At 39.9% G+C, this 17440-nt stretch overlaps 1 protein-coding gene across 3 annotated transcripts in view; it reads left to right on the forward strand.

The window, feature by feature from the left end:
* elmo1 (engulfment and cell motility 1 (ced-12 homolog, C. elegans)) overlaps positions 1 to 17440 on the forward strand; it is a 103134-nt gene that overhangs the window by 19580 nt on the left and 66114 nt on the right. For 2 of the 3 annotated variants that reach the window (XM_036566424.1, XM_036566425.1), the window contains exons 2-6: positions 9918 to 10047; positions 13466 to 13506; positions 13651 to 13723; positions 13826 to 13876; positions 15110 to 15279. In XM_036566424.1, the coding sequence (XP_036422317.1) occupies positions 9970 to 10047; positions 13466 to 13506; positions 13651 to 13723; positions 13826 to 13876; positions 15110 to 15279 (413 nt within the window). In that variant the 5' untranslated portion in view covers positions 9918 to 9969. Of the gene's footprint in view, positions 1 to 806; positions 1037 to 9917; positions 10048 to 13465; positions 13507 to 13650; positions 13724 to 13825; positions 13877 to 15109; positions 15280 to 17440 lie in introns of those variants that run through there. The other variant, XM_036566423.1, reaches the window with a different exon arrangement.

Genomic DNA, 17440 nt, shown 5'->3' on the forward strand with positions numbered 1-17440 from the left:
TGAAGTTGCTTAATCCATGGAATGCTTCAGAGGGCACATACTGTGGAAAATCAAATTTTCCTTGCTTTTTGTGGTTAAAAGAGTTTGATGTAGTGTGTAAACACTGTTAAAATTGAAAATGTGCTGTTCACTCCCCAGTCCAAGCTGCAAAACCCTGTTTTAATTTCACTCTTTCAGTGATGTCATTAAAAACCAAACAGTTTACATATCCTATCCATATTTATTCAGCCTACAGCAGCTTAGCCCCACCCATTCACATTGAAGTAAAAGGGGGTATTTCAGCCTGGACTGTTTTTGAATGAGGCACAATACCTGACAGCCAATCAGAACAGAGGTCATTTAATTAATCGGTCTTAAAGGCACAGTAACAAATATTTATAGGTCTTTTAATTTATATTCCGTCTGGTGTGTTCCTGTTAACACCCAGGTTGCAGCGTTCTGAATGAGCTGCAGCTTATCAGTGCAGTAAGCTTTGTTTTGTAGAATCCAGGTTTAATCCCTTCTTACTTTAGTGCATTGTCTTTAACACAATCCCAGCTTCGCCTGTGTTCAACAAATTCCTGTTTTCATTCTTTTATTTAATCCTTTCTTCTCCAACCTTCTGCCCGTCAGTGTGGAGGAGTCACTCTGACAGCACTAACTGTCTGTTATTGTTCAGTTATGTGTGCAATAGGTGGCTCTTTAGTTGGCTTCCTCTAAACTGCTTCAGTTGGTTCTGAGCTTTGAATTTTGCCGCTTTCATATGAGGCCGCCGCCAAGCAGTTTCCTCTTCTTCTGACAAACGCCTACTTCCTCCTTCTGTTCACCTCTCCTTCTTTCTGCCTCTCTCTCACTCTCTCTTTCTCTCCGGCAACGACAAGAGTGCTAAGTAAAGTTGTCTGATAGGTAGCTGTTTGCAGTTTGGCCCAGGGGGCTGCTGTGCCTTGCTGGTGATGTATATCTGAGGAGAAGCTGTATCCTCTGCTGCCTGGCGCTAATCGGCTTACAGAAGAAGCAGTGGCTGGTTTGCACAGTTGGCCTGGCGTGGAGGTTCTGGGTGAGTTCCTCTTTAGCTAGCAGCAGCACACAGAGCTTCAGGGTGTGGCCTCAAAGAGAAGAGGCATCTCAACTGCTGACCTTAGCTAGAGTCCATCAGACAGAACTTCTCCTTTTGGTGAGTTTTGATATCCAGTATGCAGAACGAGTAGGTTTAGAATTACTGGAGAGTTTTGCAGATTTAGTCATGTTTTTAATTTTTATTTGATTAATTCTTGATTACATGAGGATTATAATTTTCAAGGGAATCTACTTAAACATGCCCTTTTTAACACTCCAGCTTGGTGCACATCACCTCAAAGCATTGCACTGCATGCTCCCTCCCTCCGTACATGTGAACCAGCCTGACTCTTCAGTTTGTTGTCGGATTTGTGCTGAGGCTGGTACTTTTTAAACGTTGCTATTTCAGGAGGCAGGCTTTAAAGGAGAACTCTGGTTGGCTCCTGTGTTATGAGATGAGAATGGGTGTAGTCTGAAGCGTAAATTGCTGTTTTGCTAGTTGTAGAGTCTTGGCGGAGTCATTTGACAGGATATCCTGGTTACTACATGAGAGAAGGAGGGTATGTTCGTGAAACAAAGACGCCTGCCACGGCCTAGTGCTGATAGCTTGCTGTGCTCTTGTTTAGACTGCAACTCACTGAGACAAGTTTATTTTTATTCCAAGGGCCCACATCCCACTTTTTTTGCATTTTAATTTCTTTTCTTTGAGGTCCACTTATGGTGTTTGGGTAGGTTTATGTACCAAAGGTGGTCACAATGCATTGTAACATGATCATTTTTCAACGTCTCTTTATGCCTTAGAATTAAACAGGCTGTTTTTGTTGCTGTGCCTTTAAGACTGATATATGTAAACAAGCTCTGTTCTGAGTGACTGCTGTGTATTGTACCTCATTCAAAAAGCAGTCTGGCCTGAAACACTCCTTTTAACGTCAGAATGAGTTGGCGGGGCTAAACTATTGTAGTGACCAAAAAAGTGGCTATATGTAAATGTGTTTTTTTTTGTTGTATGACATCACAAAAAGAATGGATTCAAAACAGGTGTTTTTTTACAGATTAGTTTCTTAAAGTTCTATATATATATATATATATATATATATATATATATATATATATATATGAACTGTAAATTAAACAGTAGATTGGAAACTTTATCAGTGTTTACCTCCAAGTTTTTTATTAAAAAAATAAGGTACTTTAAGAATTTAATATTTAATTTTTATGTTTTTCACTGTGGACTCATTTTGCTTCAAATTGCATAACCTGCTGAGCTCAAAATGGCTTCTACAATGTTTTTTTTGTGCTAAAAGTCTCCACAGTGCCCTGGGCCAATGTTTTCTCCTGCTGTGTATCACTCATTGTTTTGTCACACAGAGATTAGTATAAGGGATGTGGGTACAAAAGCTCCCCTTTTAACCTTGAAAACTCATACTTTTTAACAAGCTCCCTGTCTAAGGGAAGAGGAGGGTGGCTAATGCATGTATGTATGAGAGAATATCGAACACTGTCTTTCAGAAGCCTTTTTTAGGTGTGTGTTCTACATCATCCCTGCAGGTGTGTGAGGGAGAGAGAGAAATGGGGGAGAGACAGTGTAGTAATAACTCAGTGCTCGTGTCCTGGGCCTTTGTTTCCCAGCAGAGATAAAGGCTGCTGGTCCTTTGTGGCCGTGCTTACCGCCGTCTCTTTGTGGAGGTGTCAGATGCATCGCCTAAAGGCTCTTTTGAAATCCATATAGGATGTGAGCAATGGCCAACCCCCCAGGTGCACACACAGAAGGCCAGTCAGAGAGAGAGCTGAACAGGACTCATTTACTCACTCTGTTTGGGGACCGGACACCGGTCACGTTTGATACACTGCAGCTGTCTGGTTAGGTGGTATTGAGTTCTTTTGAAGTTTAGAACTCGACACTAAAGCAACATGGTAAAGACCGTTTGTTGGCAGTATTGGGAAAGAGATCCAATGACATCAATGCCTTCTGTGACTGAGATTTGAGCAGGAAACCTTTTTTTTCCTGTCCACATCTAAGTGTCAGTTGATAATTTATGCTGTGAAGTGCTGGCATTAGGTTCAGTTCTTTGTATAGGCGGACTGATGAGAAGATGTCCTATCATGATATTTGAGACCTTAATTGAATAGTTCTGGATGTTATGCTTGTGTTGTTAAAATCTACTAAAAATGTGCTTATAAATGTCTCATTAGGGCTCAGGCTGTCGAATATTTCTGTGGAATGTTATCTTAAATATTCTATAAGAAAAGCTGATTGTCTGTCTGTCTGTCTGTCTGTCTATTTTTTAATTGTTATCACAAATATACTATAAGAAAAATCAGAATCAGATTTACTTGCCAAGTATGTCAGTCTTTTTTAATTTTCCCCCTAGATATTCGCTCAAATGTCTAAAATGTTCTACTATTCTATCAGAGTTAAAAAAAACCTTGATTATATGTTTCATTTTAATGACTAAACGGGATTCTTCTTCTTCAGATTATTATTATTATTATTATTATTATTATTATATTATTATTATTATTATTATATTTGTAAAAAAAATAATAATAATAGAAAATTTGCTTTGCTATTTATATGCAGTTCTATGTATTTTTATTATGCAAATTTAATTGAAATGCTACAAGATAATCAAAAACACTACTGATAAACTTTTTTTTTATGCAGGTAGCATGACATGCTAAACTTGCCCAGTCTGGCAACCCTAAACTGATTGCTGCTGTTGTTTGAACATGTCAGTGATGTGCAGGTCAGCACGTCTTTAGTTAAAACTGATTGTTGCCTTGAATCAGCCAGTTAAGAATGGAGATTCGACAGCCCTACTAATCTCCAAAGATTCTAGTGTGCAGAACTGGCAGCCATGTGCTGCTATTGATAAACTAACGTTTAACTTGATGAACAAACGCTTGTGTGCATGGTTTCATAAAAGTGTCTTACATGGTTATTGGAATTATTGCGTTTTGAAATAATGATTACATTATAAAAGTATAATAAATATAAGAATATGTAAATATATAGTATACTGTGCTGTATGTGAACAGCAGTTGTCCCTTTTCTATTACTGTGACTGACCTTAGAGCAGCATTTTTCCCCACTAACAGTTAATGCTAAAATTATTTTGGGGGAACTTATATCAGCACAAAAGGGCCAGAATGTACAAACAGTTCTTGGAGTGCACAGTGCCAGCTGGGTGGAAGTGCTTTGCTGTGTCTGAGCTGCCAGTGTTGTGTGTCCCCAGTTTTCTCCGGAGAGAGGGATTGCATGTACTGCCTGTCTGAATTACTGAGCTCGAACTTCGCCATAAAATCCTGTCTACTCCATGAAGAAATCAAATCCCTTCTTTCTGTGTGTCAACCAACCTGCCTCCATTTCAGGGAAAGGACCTGGGTTTCAGTCTCGGTTTGGATTCCCATCCTTATTTAAACACTCCATGGGGTGATGTGGTCCAGATGAGGGAAAATTTAAAACTAAAAAGTGCGGAGGACCACCAGTGCTAGAGCTAAAGACGGTGCTTTCATCCAAAGATTTAGTTTATCAGTACTACCCCAGCTGTGTGGGTTTTGGTGTATGCGGTTAATGTTATAAGAGTCTTAAATTGATAGTTCAGCGAAAAATCTAATTTGCCCCAATGAAGTTGACCAGCCAAAACTAAAGAAACAAACTGGATACTAAACATGTCTTGGTTGATTGACTACATCTGGGGTAAGTAAAAAAGTTTGAGTTTTCACCAAACTATCACTTTAAATTAAATGCGCTTTACGAGCATACAATTATTGTTTAAAGAAACTTGCCAGGATTAAAATGAAATACAATCTTGTTTGACACACAGATGATGTGACGATTGCTAGGAATTGAATGAGGGTTGTGTGCGTGCTGGAAGTGAAAGCATTTTTAGGGCAGAGTAAGTCCAGTGACAGATTTTAAAAAAAAAATAAATAAATCCACATGAACCAGATGTGACAAAGCTATGTCCCTCAAGACTAGAACTGTAAAACACTTGAACTGTGTTTATGAAGGCACACTACAGAGTTGTCAGCTTGATCTCAAAAATCTCTCCCATCAGACAGTGCTGTGCGGTTGTTGCCCACATCCATGGTATTTTCCTTAGCCATGTTCTGTCAACAGTCCGTGTGGTATGCAACAACTTTTCCTGGAATGGCACAATAGCTCAGTGCCTGTTTGGTTTCTCGGATCTTGAAGGGAAAAAGACACCCAACCCTGCGAAAGGGAAATATTTTGAAAGCGAGGGAGCGATTATGATTGTTGGAGAAAGAAAATGATAGAAGACCAAAGGACAGAGTGACACCCACTGCCTGCTAATGATGCACTTATATGCGTATTAATATAATGGATCAGTATGAGCACCAGTGCTGACCAGGTTAAAGGAAAAGTTTGGGGAAAAATATATACACATTTTACCATGTATTACATGTGTAGTTGATCATCTAAAACATGTTTTGTGTTCAAATTTTGCTTATTTAGCTTAGTGCTGGAGCTATGATGCTAATATTGTGAACAAACACCATAAGTCAATAGTCACCCAAATCTTTTCCATTAACACAGCCTCAAAACCCTCATCGAGGTCTTCATTACTGATGTGCACACTTGTTGATTAGGTTTAGGACACTGTATGACTGACTTTGACCTCTAAAAGGTAACAGAACTTAACCTACCTTTGTAATATGGTTAAATTATAAAAGCCTTTAGATAATTGTACCTGCCTGATGCATAAATGTAAAGGTAGAGGATTAGGGCATCTGTTGACTGTTGGGTAGCAATGTTAGTCTTGCAGCTCCAATGCTAAACTAAAGAAAATTTGGCCTGTGCGAATGGACTGTATTAGGGGTAAGTGGAAAATTTTGTATTTTATTCCTATAAACAGGTCAGATAAAGGCCAGTCCAGACTGATCCACATTCAATATTATTTTATAGTCATTGTCTTTTTAAAATTGTAACAAATAATTGTAAACATCTGAGCAATTTTAAGTCTCCCAGAAAATATAATTTTCAATTTTAAAAAGTATTTTGGTTCATAACTGTCTCTTGAATAATAGTAAAGGCCAAAATAGTAAAGATTCCTAAATGATTTTTGCCTTTGATAATTGGTTCTAGGAAAACCCTTTTAATTAGTTTTAGAACGTTTGCATCATGTGGGATTCTGTAAGATCTAAAAAGTGCTACATGCTCATGCGTCTTGTTTAAAAGAACCATCCAGGGAAATATTCTTTACGGAGCCAAAAGTGGTTCTTCTATGGCCTTGCGCCAAATATTTTGTATGATTTATGATATATTAGGTACATTTTATGGTACTTTAGGTCCTAATGTATATTTATGTGCTTATCTGCTAAGAAGCAAGCAAACAGAGCACCAGTATCGGGTCAGTACTTGCTGTTGGCCAATGCCCTGAGAATTGTTATTGTGAGAGAAAAAGTTGTATTGGTGCATTCTTCCTCTCAGCTGTCTTCTGATTCTGTCAGGATTTGTGGGCTCTGTATGTTTGCGGGTTCAAGGATTTGGCCATGAGAGATGTGACTAACAGTGACAGTGGCATACTCCCTGGCCCTGCTTTTGCGTCATCAGTGCAAGAAAGCAGACAGTGCAGTCAGCTCTGAAAAACAGAAGGGGGATGTTTTCTGTGGTCTTTCCCCCAGAGCCTTTATGAGAAAGATTACAGAGAGAATATCACATGGAGCTTGGTTAGCTTGCACACAACTTGGTTTGTGCCCCCCCCCAAAAAAAACAAAACACACCCGCTCCGTGCTCTCTGCCATCCACCAGTCTGTCTCCTATGGCAGCTTAAGAGCTTTGTCCGTCTGCTGTTTGGGGAGTTTCACTGAGTCAGTGTCCGGGAAAAGGGGGAATCAATAACCACAAGGTTTCAGATCTATCCCTTTGCCTCCTGTTCTCAGATTCAGTGAAACTCAGCCCTGCTTCGGTTTCTTACTGCCAAAGTCTGCGAATTCATGATGAACCAGCCTACTGGAGAAAGCGTCTATATGATAACAGACAACTAGGGATGTGCCAGAGTGTTGGAATAACAATGTGGGATAATAATATTTAAGTTAAAACTATGAAGATTGCATTGTATAGTTAAAGCAGACATGAGTCACTGCACATATTTAGCTTATCTAAGTAAACGTTTAAGACATCAATCAATCAATCAAAGCTGAAGAAACGGGACTACAAAGGGACCATGGGAACACAAGTAGGAGAAAAGACAAAAGGGACCCAAGTAAAGCTATGATAAATCAGATAAGAGATACGAGAGTGGTGTAGGGAGAAGCATGTTATGTTCTAGTTCCAGAGGTGCTGCTGTAGAATGAAGAATGATCACTGAGACTATTAAGGTTAAAAAGAGGGACAGAGAACCAGAAGAAAAAGAAGATATAAGTGTGCTAGAGGTTGATGGAGAAAAAGATCAGTAATACATCAGAAATTACTGAGGGTGCTATAGGTGAAAAGAAGGAGCCAAGTTTCAGCTAGAATTTCTAACTGTTATTCCATTATCAGATAGAAAACATTTGAAATAGAATTCTACTTATTTTAAAAAATTTCTACATAAATCATTGAGATGTAAACATAATTCACAGCTGTTTGATGTAAAATGATTTATTGTAGAGAATCTTGGTGATGGTAGGAACAATGGACTGTAATGGCCACAAATCTAATAGTCATTTTATTTACTATCCAGAATGACCAGTGAACCTATATGTGTCTTCTGAGTTTGTATCTGTAATTCTGATAATGGTAAAGTAGTGATAAATGTTCTGTTTGGGGACTGTTTTGCCCTGCATGTACCTCATCACCATGAATGGATGTAAAAGGCAGTGGATTCATAATTATTTGACTTAATAACTTTCTCTGAGGTTTTTTTAGAGGCATTGCATGCGTTGGACATCTGGTTCCTATCACTACCACTATGAACAATTCTGACTTTGTAATTTTTTAAAAAAATAGAGAATTTCACATCAAACCACTGTAAATGACTGTTTACATCTTGACCCTTCAATTATGCAGAAATGTTGAAAAATTGGTAGATTTCCCCTTTAATTTTCCTGTGTATAAGTGATTAATACATTGACTGCTGATATATATTACACACTCATACTGACATTGTTGTTCAGCATTGTTGTTCGTTGTTCGGATTAGCAACATAATTTTCAGGTCCATTTAGCAGTTGACTTCCATTTTTCTTTGCCTTAATACTCTATGCATGCAGCAGTGATGCACAGTGGTGTCAGTGGGGCAGACTGCATAATTCCTTATGGCAACTGATTGCTTGTGCTCATATTGAGACACACACGCACACAGTACTGCAATTTGCTGCCTCGTTTATTCCAGCCTGTGCCCAGGAGGGCCCTGTGTACATCTGCATGTGAAGAAGGTCAGTGCCATCTGAGGAGGCTAATGTTATTCCCAGCCTCGTTTCGTATGCGCTCTGAAGAGTGAGGTGTGGGGGGTAGAGGCTCTTTGGCCGCCGCTGGGCGGAGGGAAGAAAGGGCAGCTTGTGCTCCTGTGGACAATGTCTGTGTATTTCTGATTGCTGCGTTTTTCTGTTTCTCAGGCCCTTCAAAGAGCTCAGAAAAACAGGCATCTCTGAGTGAGTTTAGAGGAAAGTAAAGAGAGGCAGGAGACAAGCAGGCTAATCTGAAAGGAGTGCTCGCTGCTCCCCTGTTGGACACGGCCATGAGTCTTAAATCAGAGTGAACACCAGGTTTTCACAGAGCTGTTCTTTGAGCAACTGGGATGAAAACACGACTGAAAGAAGTTGTGCTGTTTATCTGCACAGTTCCATCGAGAAGCAGCTTAAACATTACCCAAAACACCACCCTGCAATGATAGATGCAGCTAATGATGCAACAGCCACCATGGCAACAGGCCCTGGGTGATGTCTGTGGAGATTATTATGGGATGAGTCATGGCAGGCGAGTGACACGACGGCGTATTTGAATAGACTGCATTGATGCCCACTACACTGACCGGGAATGTTCTTGTTTTCACCAGAGGAATCATCCCTTGCATTATGAAAGCAGGATTAAAAATGTAAAGAGGTTCATACACACAGAAGGAGATGATTCTCACTATCCAGCCTGCCTGGAGTGCTGAATAATTCACACACAGCTTTGGGGGATTCTGTTTATCAGGCTTTTTTTAGCTGTTCTCTGAGAGTCTTCATTGTTTACTGTACTTAGATTATTAGGAATGGAGTTTGAACTGTAATTATGTAGCATGTAAGTGCAACTGTATTGCCAGAGCCTTATATGAAGGTATATGTCGGCACATACCTTTTTATATTTCCAGTATTATATACTTGTTGGTCTGCAAGGCTTACCAAATTCATTGCTTCACTTTCACTAGCTTCTAATATTTTATGTACGTGCTACCCAGGCCCTATGATTAGCTTTAGTTAACTGTGGCAGGAAGTTCTGCTTTTTATGTGGGTTTGCAATGATGAGATCCATATCTTTTTACTGTAAATATATGCATGTTAGCATGGTGTTGGCTTTGTTGATATTGGCTATATTTTGTGTGCATTTGTTGTAATTGGGAGGACTACAGAATCTGCCTCTTACCACAGGGCTTCACGTTTGCTAGTGCTTGGCCCTTTTAGCCTCTGCAGCAGTATCATATTGTTGCTATTATACCATATGAAAACAGCCACTGCCCTTTAGATTTTGTGAACATTTTATGACAAATGGACCCATTAAAAATTTTAAAAGCAAGTTTATAGTTAAGTTAAATTAAGAGATGTTAAATTTGCTTTTTTTCTTCTTCTGAAGAGTTATTGTTTTGTTAAAAAAAAAAAGGATTTTTAAAAGATTTTCTTTGGATGAATTTTGGGTTATATTTTGACCCTCTGTATTTGTGTCTCCTTTTACAGGTTTGAATGAGAGCCAGGGAGCAGTGAGGCTACATCCCCTAGTGCTGCAGCCATGCCACCACCAGCGGACATCCTGAAGGTGGCCATTGAGTGGCCTGGGGCCTTCCCCAAACTAATGGAAATAGACCAGGTCAGTGTTTAAGGGTGTATGTTACTGGTAGCATATGTGTGTAAATAGAGTGTAACAGAATGATCCTGATGTAGGGTCAGCACTGCCTTTAGGTGTATTAGTAGAACATGCGGTTTTGATACAGGCGGTCACGTGTTGAGGCTCTGCGCTGGGTAAAGCCCACAGGCCTGCCATGTTTAATAATAGCTGTGAACCTGCTGGTTGCATTGTCAAGCCAAACGTGAAATGTCACACGGTTCTTGCTGTGAACTGTTGTGCGGTCACGGTTTGCAGCTATAGTGCAGTAAATATTTCCACAGTCATTGAGATCCCTGCTGTCTTGTCCTACAGTGTCACAACTTCAGGAGCGTTATGCTGTGACATTGGATCACTAAAGAAGTATTTTACCGGGGGGGGTGGGGTGGGGGAGGTAATTTGTGATGTAATTTGTAAAGGATTTGACTGGCTGATTCATACAGAATAAAGTACCACTATAATTTCCCCAGATTGGTTTAGCAAGAAATCTAACTTAAATTTTTCTACTTGCTCCAGATGTAGAGGATCAGTCGAGATGTTTAAATGTTTCTTTCCAAGTGTGCAAATGTTTCTTCTTTTGTTTAGTGATAGAGAGACAATGCCAGTGTTGCTAACAAACACTAAATGTCAGTATTCACCCATATTTTTTTCTGTAAACACATCACTAGAACTTCTCTCAACATGTTCAAACCAGAGCCAAGTCTTCCTTAAGGTTGCAGTGTGGTTTAAGGTACAGTATGACTTCCACTGAATGCAGCAAGAAGCAACTTTACACAGCACTTTTAAGCATGAATTAAAAAAAAGATTAGGGTGACTATTGACTTCTATTATTAGCAATGCTAGCATCACAGTGATAAACTAAAGCATCACTTTCTGTCTCGGCTGATGGACTACATCTGGCGTAGGTGCAAAAATGTGCACTCATCAAACCATTCTTTTAAATTATAGTGAGGTCAATTTGAACAGGCCTAATATTACTAAGGAAGCTATGCACACTAGATTATATACTAGATTAAAATGACAGATCTCAGGACCTGCCCAGGTAAAACTAATCTAGCTGGAGTGGCGCCCAAGATGCACTGCTTTAGTCACCTTAAATGCTCCTTACCATACCTACTACATTGTCGTTTTATAATTGGTAACATCTTTGCAGATTGCACACATCTGTGTGAGCATTGTGTTCTGGTCTGGGGGGCATTCGTGCATGTCTACTGTAAACCTAGGAGTAAAAAAAGCCCTGGTTTGCTCTTAATCCAGTGTCAGTGTGGGTCCATGTGGCAGCACTAAGCCTGCAGCATATGCCTGAGTGAGTCACTGCTAGAATGTGCTAAAGAATCTGTGGAGTCCACCGAGAATAAGCCTGCATAAATCAGCACTGAAGTGCGCTCTTATTCAAACATGCTCTTAGGTGCTTTCTCTCCCTTTTTCCCTCCTGTTTGCTTAAATATCTTTTGCCTTTGGGCTCCACATGCAAGCATGATCTCGATAGATATCAAAATGAGTTCAGCAGGGATGTGATAGCATGGATTGAGGGAGTTTGGTGGGTTTCGTAGCTCTGTTCTGGTATCAAGCTGAGGGGCTTGAGGGGATTGCAGTGCTGAGGAGGAGAAAGCTCTGTGTGTGTGTGTGTGTGTGAAGACTGGGTTGACCCACAGCCACTGTCACAGATGAGATCACTAGGGCACTGCTAGAGAAATAGAATAATCTTTCTTGCTAGCTGTGGAGAGAGTGCGCAGACCTAATGCTAACTGCCACTGACCTGACCACACTTGGATATAATTACCACACGCACACTATAAGCAGGGCTGGAAAGAGTACTGAAATTCCCTACTTAGCCCTGCTACTGTTGTGATAATTTACTTGACCACAAGTAAAAGTTCTAATAAAGGCAATCACTGAAGTAAGAGTAAGATGTTTACTGAAAAAAAATACTCAAGTAAACTACTTTGAGTTATTATTTTTTTTGTATATCTGCGGTTGCAGTCTTAAAATATTTTTGAGCTGGCCTGGCTATGTCAAACAAAACGCAGGGTCAGATCTATGGGTGGGGCACTGGCCCCAGAAGAAGGTTGATTGGCCCCTTAAGGGCCCCCCAGTCACTCACCACCTCCAAGCATGTCACTGACTGATACACAAACCTGTCACCTTTCAGTGAAATTCGTGGTTTTGAATAGTGAATATGCCACTTAAGTGAATCGTGTGGATTGAACGAGTTTCAGGAGTGCTGCTGGATAACATTAACTTACTTAAAATTACTGGAACCTTTGCCTTTATGGTACTGATAAATGGAACCTTTATGCAACAGACGTTTATTGAACAGTTGGTTTGATTTTCATGTTATCCTTCTTCAGTAGCTTTAGAGCGGTAGGTTCTGTGTGTGTGGGTACTGCTGTGTGTAAATTATCATTGTTTGCAATGGCACCACTCTGTTTTTGTCTGAAATTGATGTAGAACATGTCAATTTCTGTGTACTTTTGTACTCCCTGTGAGAGCTGAGTGATGGTCTGCAAATCGTTAGTGGTGATTATAGGGGTCCAAGCACTTGTGCCTTACAGAGCCAGTGTAGGCCTTTCAGCAGATGATGAGCAGAGTTTTAGTATGGCCTCTATTTATAATAACTTGGAACTCAAAAGGAGATATGCCATATTTTGTACACACTGACCTTTTGACCTTGAATACAATTTGGGATAAAGAGGAAATTTTGTAAATTTTTAGCTGACCTATCATCTTACAAGATGTAGGGAGTGTACTTATCTTTAAATTAGTGGTGCTCTCTTGCATGGTGAAACCCCTGAATATATTTGTGAATTGTTAACTTAAAAAGGGGTAGCCGCTAAACTTTGGAACATTCTTTTTGCTGATATTACTTTCTCTGACATCAACGGCCACTTTTAAGAGATGGCTTAGGACCCATTTATATTCTCTTACGAGTTCTGATCATATGTAGCCTGTTCTTTCTTGTGTTCTTGTTTTTTTTGTGTGTCTGTTAGGTATTTTTAGTTTTTTTTTCCCCTCTTTTTATTGTGTTTTTTTCTCTTATTTGATTCAATACTTTATTCATGATGTGATCTTGGTTTGGAGAAGTGCTATATAAATAAAGTTTGCTTACTTACTTACTTTAGTAGTTTAGTGTGGCTATTTCTCTCCATTTTGTTCCATTACTTCATAGCTGCATTAGCTTTGTAGTTCCAGTGCACTACATTTGGTATAATTGTATAAACTTGTTTTTCTGCCTGGCAGTCACTTTCATAGTGTTATGGTGTGTTAATGCATGCTATATGTATTAAACTCAGCTTCTGTGTTTGCCCTTATTGCAGTAGAGGGAAACATAGATTTAATATGCTTCTATTATTATGTTAATGTAATGTTTACCATTTACATTTTCCATTTCTGTTCTCCACAGAAAAAGCCACTCTCTGCTATCATTAAAGAAGTCTGCGATGGGTGAGGAATTGGAATTTACAAGCTTTTTAAGTCTGCTTTTGCTTGACTGGTTTTCGTTTTGCCATTCCATAACAGTGTGCATCACTACAAATCATCGCGCATTTAAAGTGCAACTGTGTTGTTTCCTCAATCTCTGCTCTCCAGGTGGCAGCTGCCGAACCATGAAACTTATGCTCTGCAGAATGCTGACTCCACTAACTTCTACATCACAGAAAAGGTTTGATGACGATTACATGTCTCGCTAAATTTGCTGCTTTGTGAAAGTGACGATTTATTTTGTTGAGGAAAGCCCTGTCTGAATAATAATTCCTCTCCACAGAACCGCAACAACATCAAAAATGGCTCTATTCTGCGGCTGACCACCTCTCCTGTGAGTAACAGCTTTAGAAGGTTTTTTTAAATTCTTGTCTCAGGTGGTGTTTATGAGGGCACCGCCAGCCTGAGAGACCTGTCTTTATCCCATTTGCGCCACCCATTCCCGCTCTGCTCCGCTAATCCCCCAGATGTGATGGGGATGCTGATAGCTTAGGCTGCTGAAGCTTCCTAAAGTGTCAGCAGCTGCGAGGGATTCTTGCATGACGGCTCGAGATAGAAGCTTTGGCCAGCTGCAGCTTTTCTCACCCTGTCGCTTTACTGGCAGCCGAGCAGTGAAAGCTCAGAGGATTCTCTGCATGCCAGCCCTTTGTTGGCGTTGGCGCTTCATTATGAAATGCATCCTTCTGCTGAAATGCCTGCTTTGTTAGAGGTGCAAGTAGAAAGAAATGAAGAAAGTGCTTGCCTTGCAAGCAAACGTAGGCCAAATGGGTCAGTGTGAATGAGAAATGTGGTACTTACTCTGCCATTCAGAAGTTTGGAATTTGTTGACGTAATGAATTAATAATATTATAACTACTTTTAAATTACAAATGTTTTTGCCTTCCGTTATACAAGTCTATAGCTGTGCAACCATATGGGGACTTGTTGTGCTTTGCCCTTTACAATACACCACATTGTCAATATGAGACAGTTCTGGACTGCAGGCAGGCCAATCTAGCACCCGCACACTCTGTGATTGCACAGCAGTGCTGTTGTAACTCATGCAGAATGTGACTTGGCATTGCCATATTGAATGTATAGATGTCCCCAAAAAAGATGTTGTCTAGAAGGCAGTTGCTCCAAAGCCTGTCTATATCTTTCAGCGTTTATGGTTAATGGTTAGAAGTTACCCATGCCATGGGCACTAATACACCCCCCATGCTGTGAATGACCCTGACTTTTGAACTTTATGCTGGTAACAATCTCAATGGTCCTTTTCTTTGTTGACTCGGAGAACATAACCTCCATTATTTCCACATTTTCAATCTCATGGTGATATCCATCACAGAAGCATGTCGGTATGTAATGCAGTACCACCCGAGGGAGTTCACGGGCCGTCAGTTGTGGTTGCCTTAGCTTTTATGCACAGAGATTTACAATAGTGAAATGAAGGTATAATATTTGAGCTTAGAGTCTGTTTAGAATGTAAAATCTGTTAGATATCAGCTGTTCAGCCTGGTAATGACCTCATTGTGTGTATATGTGTCTGTAATCCCTGTGTGTCTGCCTCTGCTGGCTGTGCTCCCAGGCCCAGATGGCTATGCAGCTGTATGAGCGCGTCCAGTCCACCAGTCTGGACATGAAGCTGGATGCTCTGAAGGAACTAGCCAACTCTTCCAGAGACATCACCTTCGCCCAAGAGTTCATTAACCTGGATGGCATCACCCTCCTTGTGCAGATGGTGGAGAGCGGCACAGAGTAAGTTAAGTTTCTCCTTCCTCGCTTTTCTTCTGAAGTCATGCTCTTCATGATACCCCTTCATTCTCCGGTGTGCCCACGCAGCCGGACTGAAGCTGTAGAGGCACACTGTGAGACACTGCGGCCCACTGACTTGCACTGTTAACTGTTCTGAACTAGAGTCTAGCCTGCATTAGCAGCATCTTTCCTTGAAAAACATCAGCCTTACTGAGTCACCCTTGAATGTCGGCCACAGCCTACCTGATCTGTTACTCGCAGAGAATCTCAACTGCGTGGAAAAAGGTTTCGAGGCCAGTGGTTAGTTTACATTACAAATGCATTGCTCCGAAAAGCACTGAAAAGATACTCCACTATTCCACTTCTTTTTGTCCTCCTCTTTTGTATGTGTGTGTGTGTGTGTGTGTGTGTGTGTGTGTGTGCATGCACATACGCAGTTGTGCGAAGCAGCATGGCTTAGCCGAGGGGGTTGTCGCAGTTGAAGGTTAAAGCGTGGCTAGACTATCTGCTGAGGTGGAGCTTTTGCAGGGTTTGTTCTGACGGCAGCCCCATGGGGAGCCTGTACTCCAACAGACTGCAACACTGCCTCTGAGAGAGAGGGGGAGGGAGAAAAGGGGTAAAGAGAAGGAGAGATTGTGAGATCTAGAGAGTAATGTTACCAATAGTATAATATAAAACTGATATAGTGTTACAATGCTCAGAAGTAGTCTTGGGACACTCTCTCAATACAATTTATATCTTATTTATTAATTATTTTTGTAATTTGGATCCATCAAAAAGTTACAGTAACCAGCAAGAACAGCCAGGTTTACTAACTGAAACTCAAAACAATCCTGATAATAAATTGAAGACTTAGGCGAGGAAGTAACATTAGTGGGACAGGCATTATTGTCTCTGTCCCCTATAGATGTCAATATTTAGTATTTTTTAAGTTAGTATTTTTGTTGCATATCCCTTTTTTTGGATGACAGCTTGAAGTCTTCTAGGCATTGAGTGCATAAGTTTGCACAATTGACACTCAACCAGGCTTGTTAATTCTTCTCTTTCGGATGGCCAGACTAAGGCAGGTTTTGAACACGGCTCCCTCTTTCTACCTCTTCAGCACACATTTCTCTCTTGATTGTGGAATTTTCAAAGAATCTGCAAGCTGTCTCACAGATGTTTTTTTACCAAGAGGTAATATTTTTGACAGATTTGTTCAACTCAGTATTTAAGTTTACTAAAGAAATATCTTTTAGAATGTTAATGAAATTTCGAGTCAAGTATGTTTGCAGGAGTAGTATTGAAGATCTCTGGTGTAAACGTGACATGTGGATGTGCATTTGGATTCTATTTATTTATTAATGTTTTTAAATGGGGTATTAAGTGAAAGTTTTCTAGTTTACTATTGTGCAGGACCAAATATGGATTCATGTGTTATAGCAGAAATTGCTTTTTAATATGGTAAAGCACAATTTCCACAATACGTTAATGAATATTAAATAATTCTAAAAACACAGATGATGATGGAGATGTTCAAAGACTACTTTTGAGCATTGTATGTGGTCCAGGTTTTATTGTCTGATATGACTTTCAGTTGCAAATTGACAGTTCTAAAACGGTTCTAAACTATTTTAAACATATCATCTGAATTGCATATTTGAGTATTAGATTATGTTGTGAATGATATTTTAGAGAGATTTGATATGTGAGAGCTATGGCTAGGACAAGGGTATCATTACAGTTTTGTCAATACCAATACTGAATACCCTACTTTTTTCTATACCTTCTTTTCGGTTATAGTTCGAAAGTAGGTGTGGCTTAAACCAGATATGAATGTGAAGTGGAAAGGGATGTATTTACTGACAGTGATGGATTGCCGACTAATAAAGAAGCACTGGCATTTAATAACATGCTTATGGAATGCAATTTAAACAGCCCATTTAGCAGTGTGGATTTTGGAATAGGTTTGCCTGTTAGCTTGCAAGTGGTAAGACTACTTTTTGAAATTCAGCATTAAATGGCATAGAAGTTTTCCATGCCCAGTAGTATTAAAGTAATTCTGTTAGTGCCATAAAGGTATTGCATTTCAATACCCAGCTCTAGTGAGAACTGACATAATAATATAAAAGCAATAAACCACTAGAGACCATATATTGCGGTGTTCTTACCATGGTTAAGAGAG

This window comes from Colossoma macropomum, unplaced genomic scaffold (genome assembly GCF_904425465.1).
Source record: "Colossoma macropomum unplaced genomic scaffold, Colossoma_macropomum, whole genome shotgun sequence".
NCBI lineage: Eukaryota > Metazoa > Chordata > Actinopteri > Characiformes > Serrasalmidae > Colossoma > Colossoma macropomum.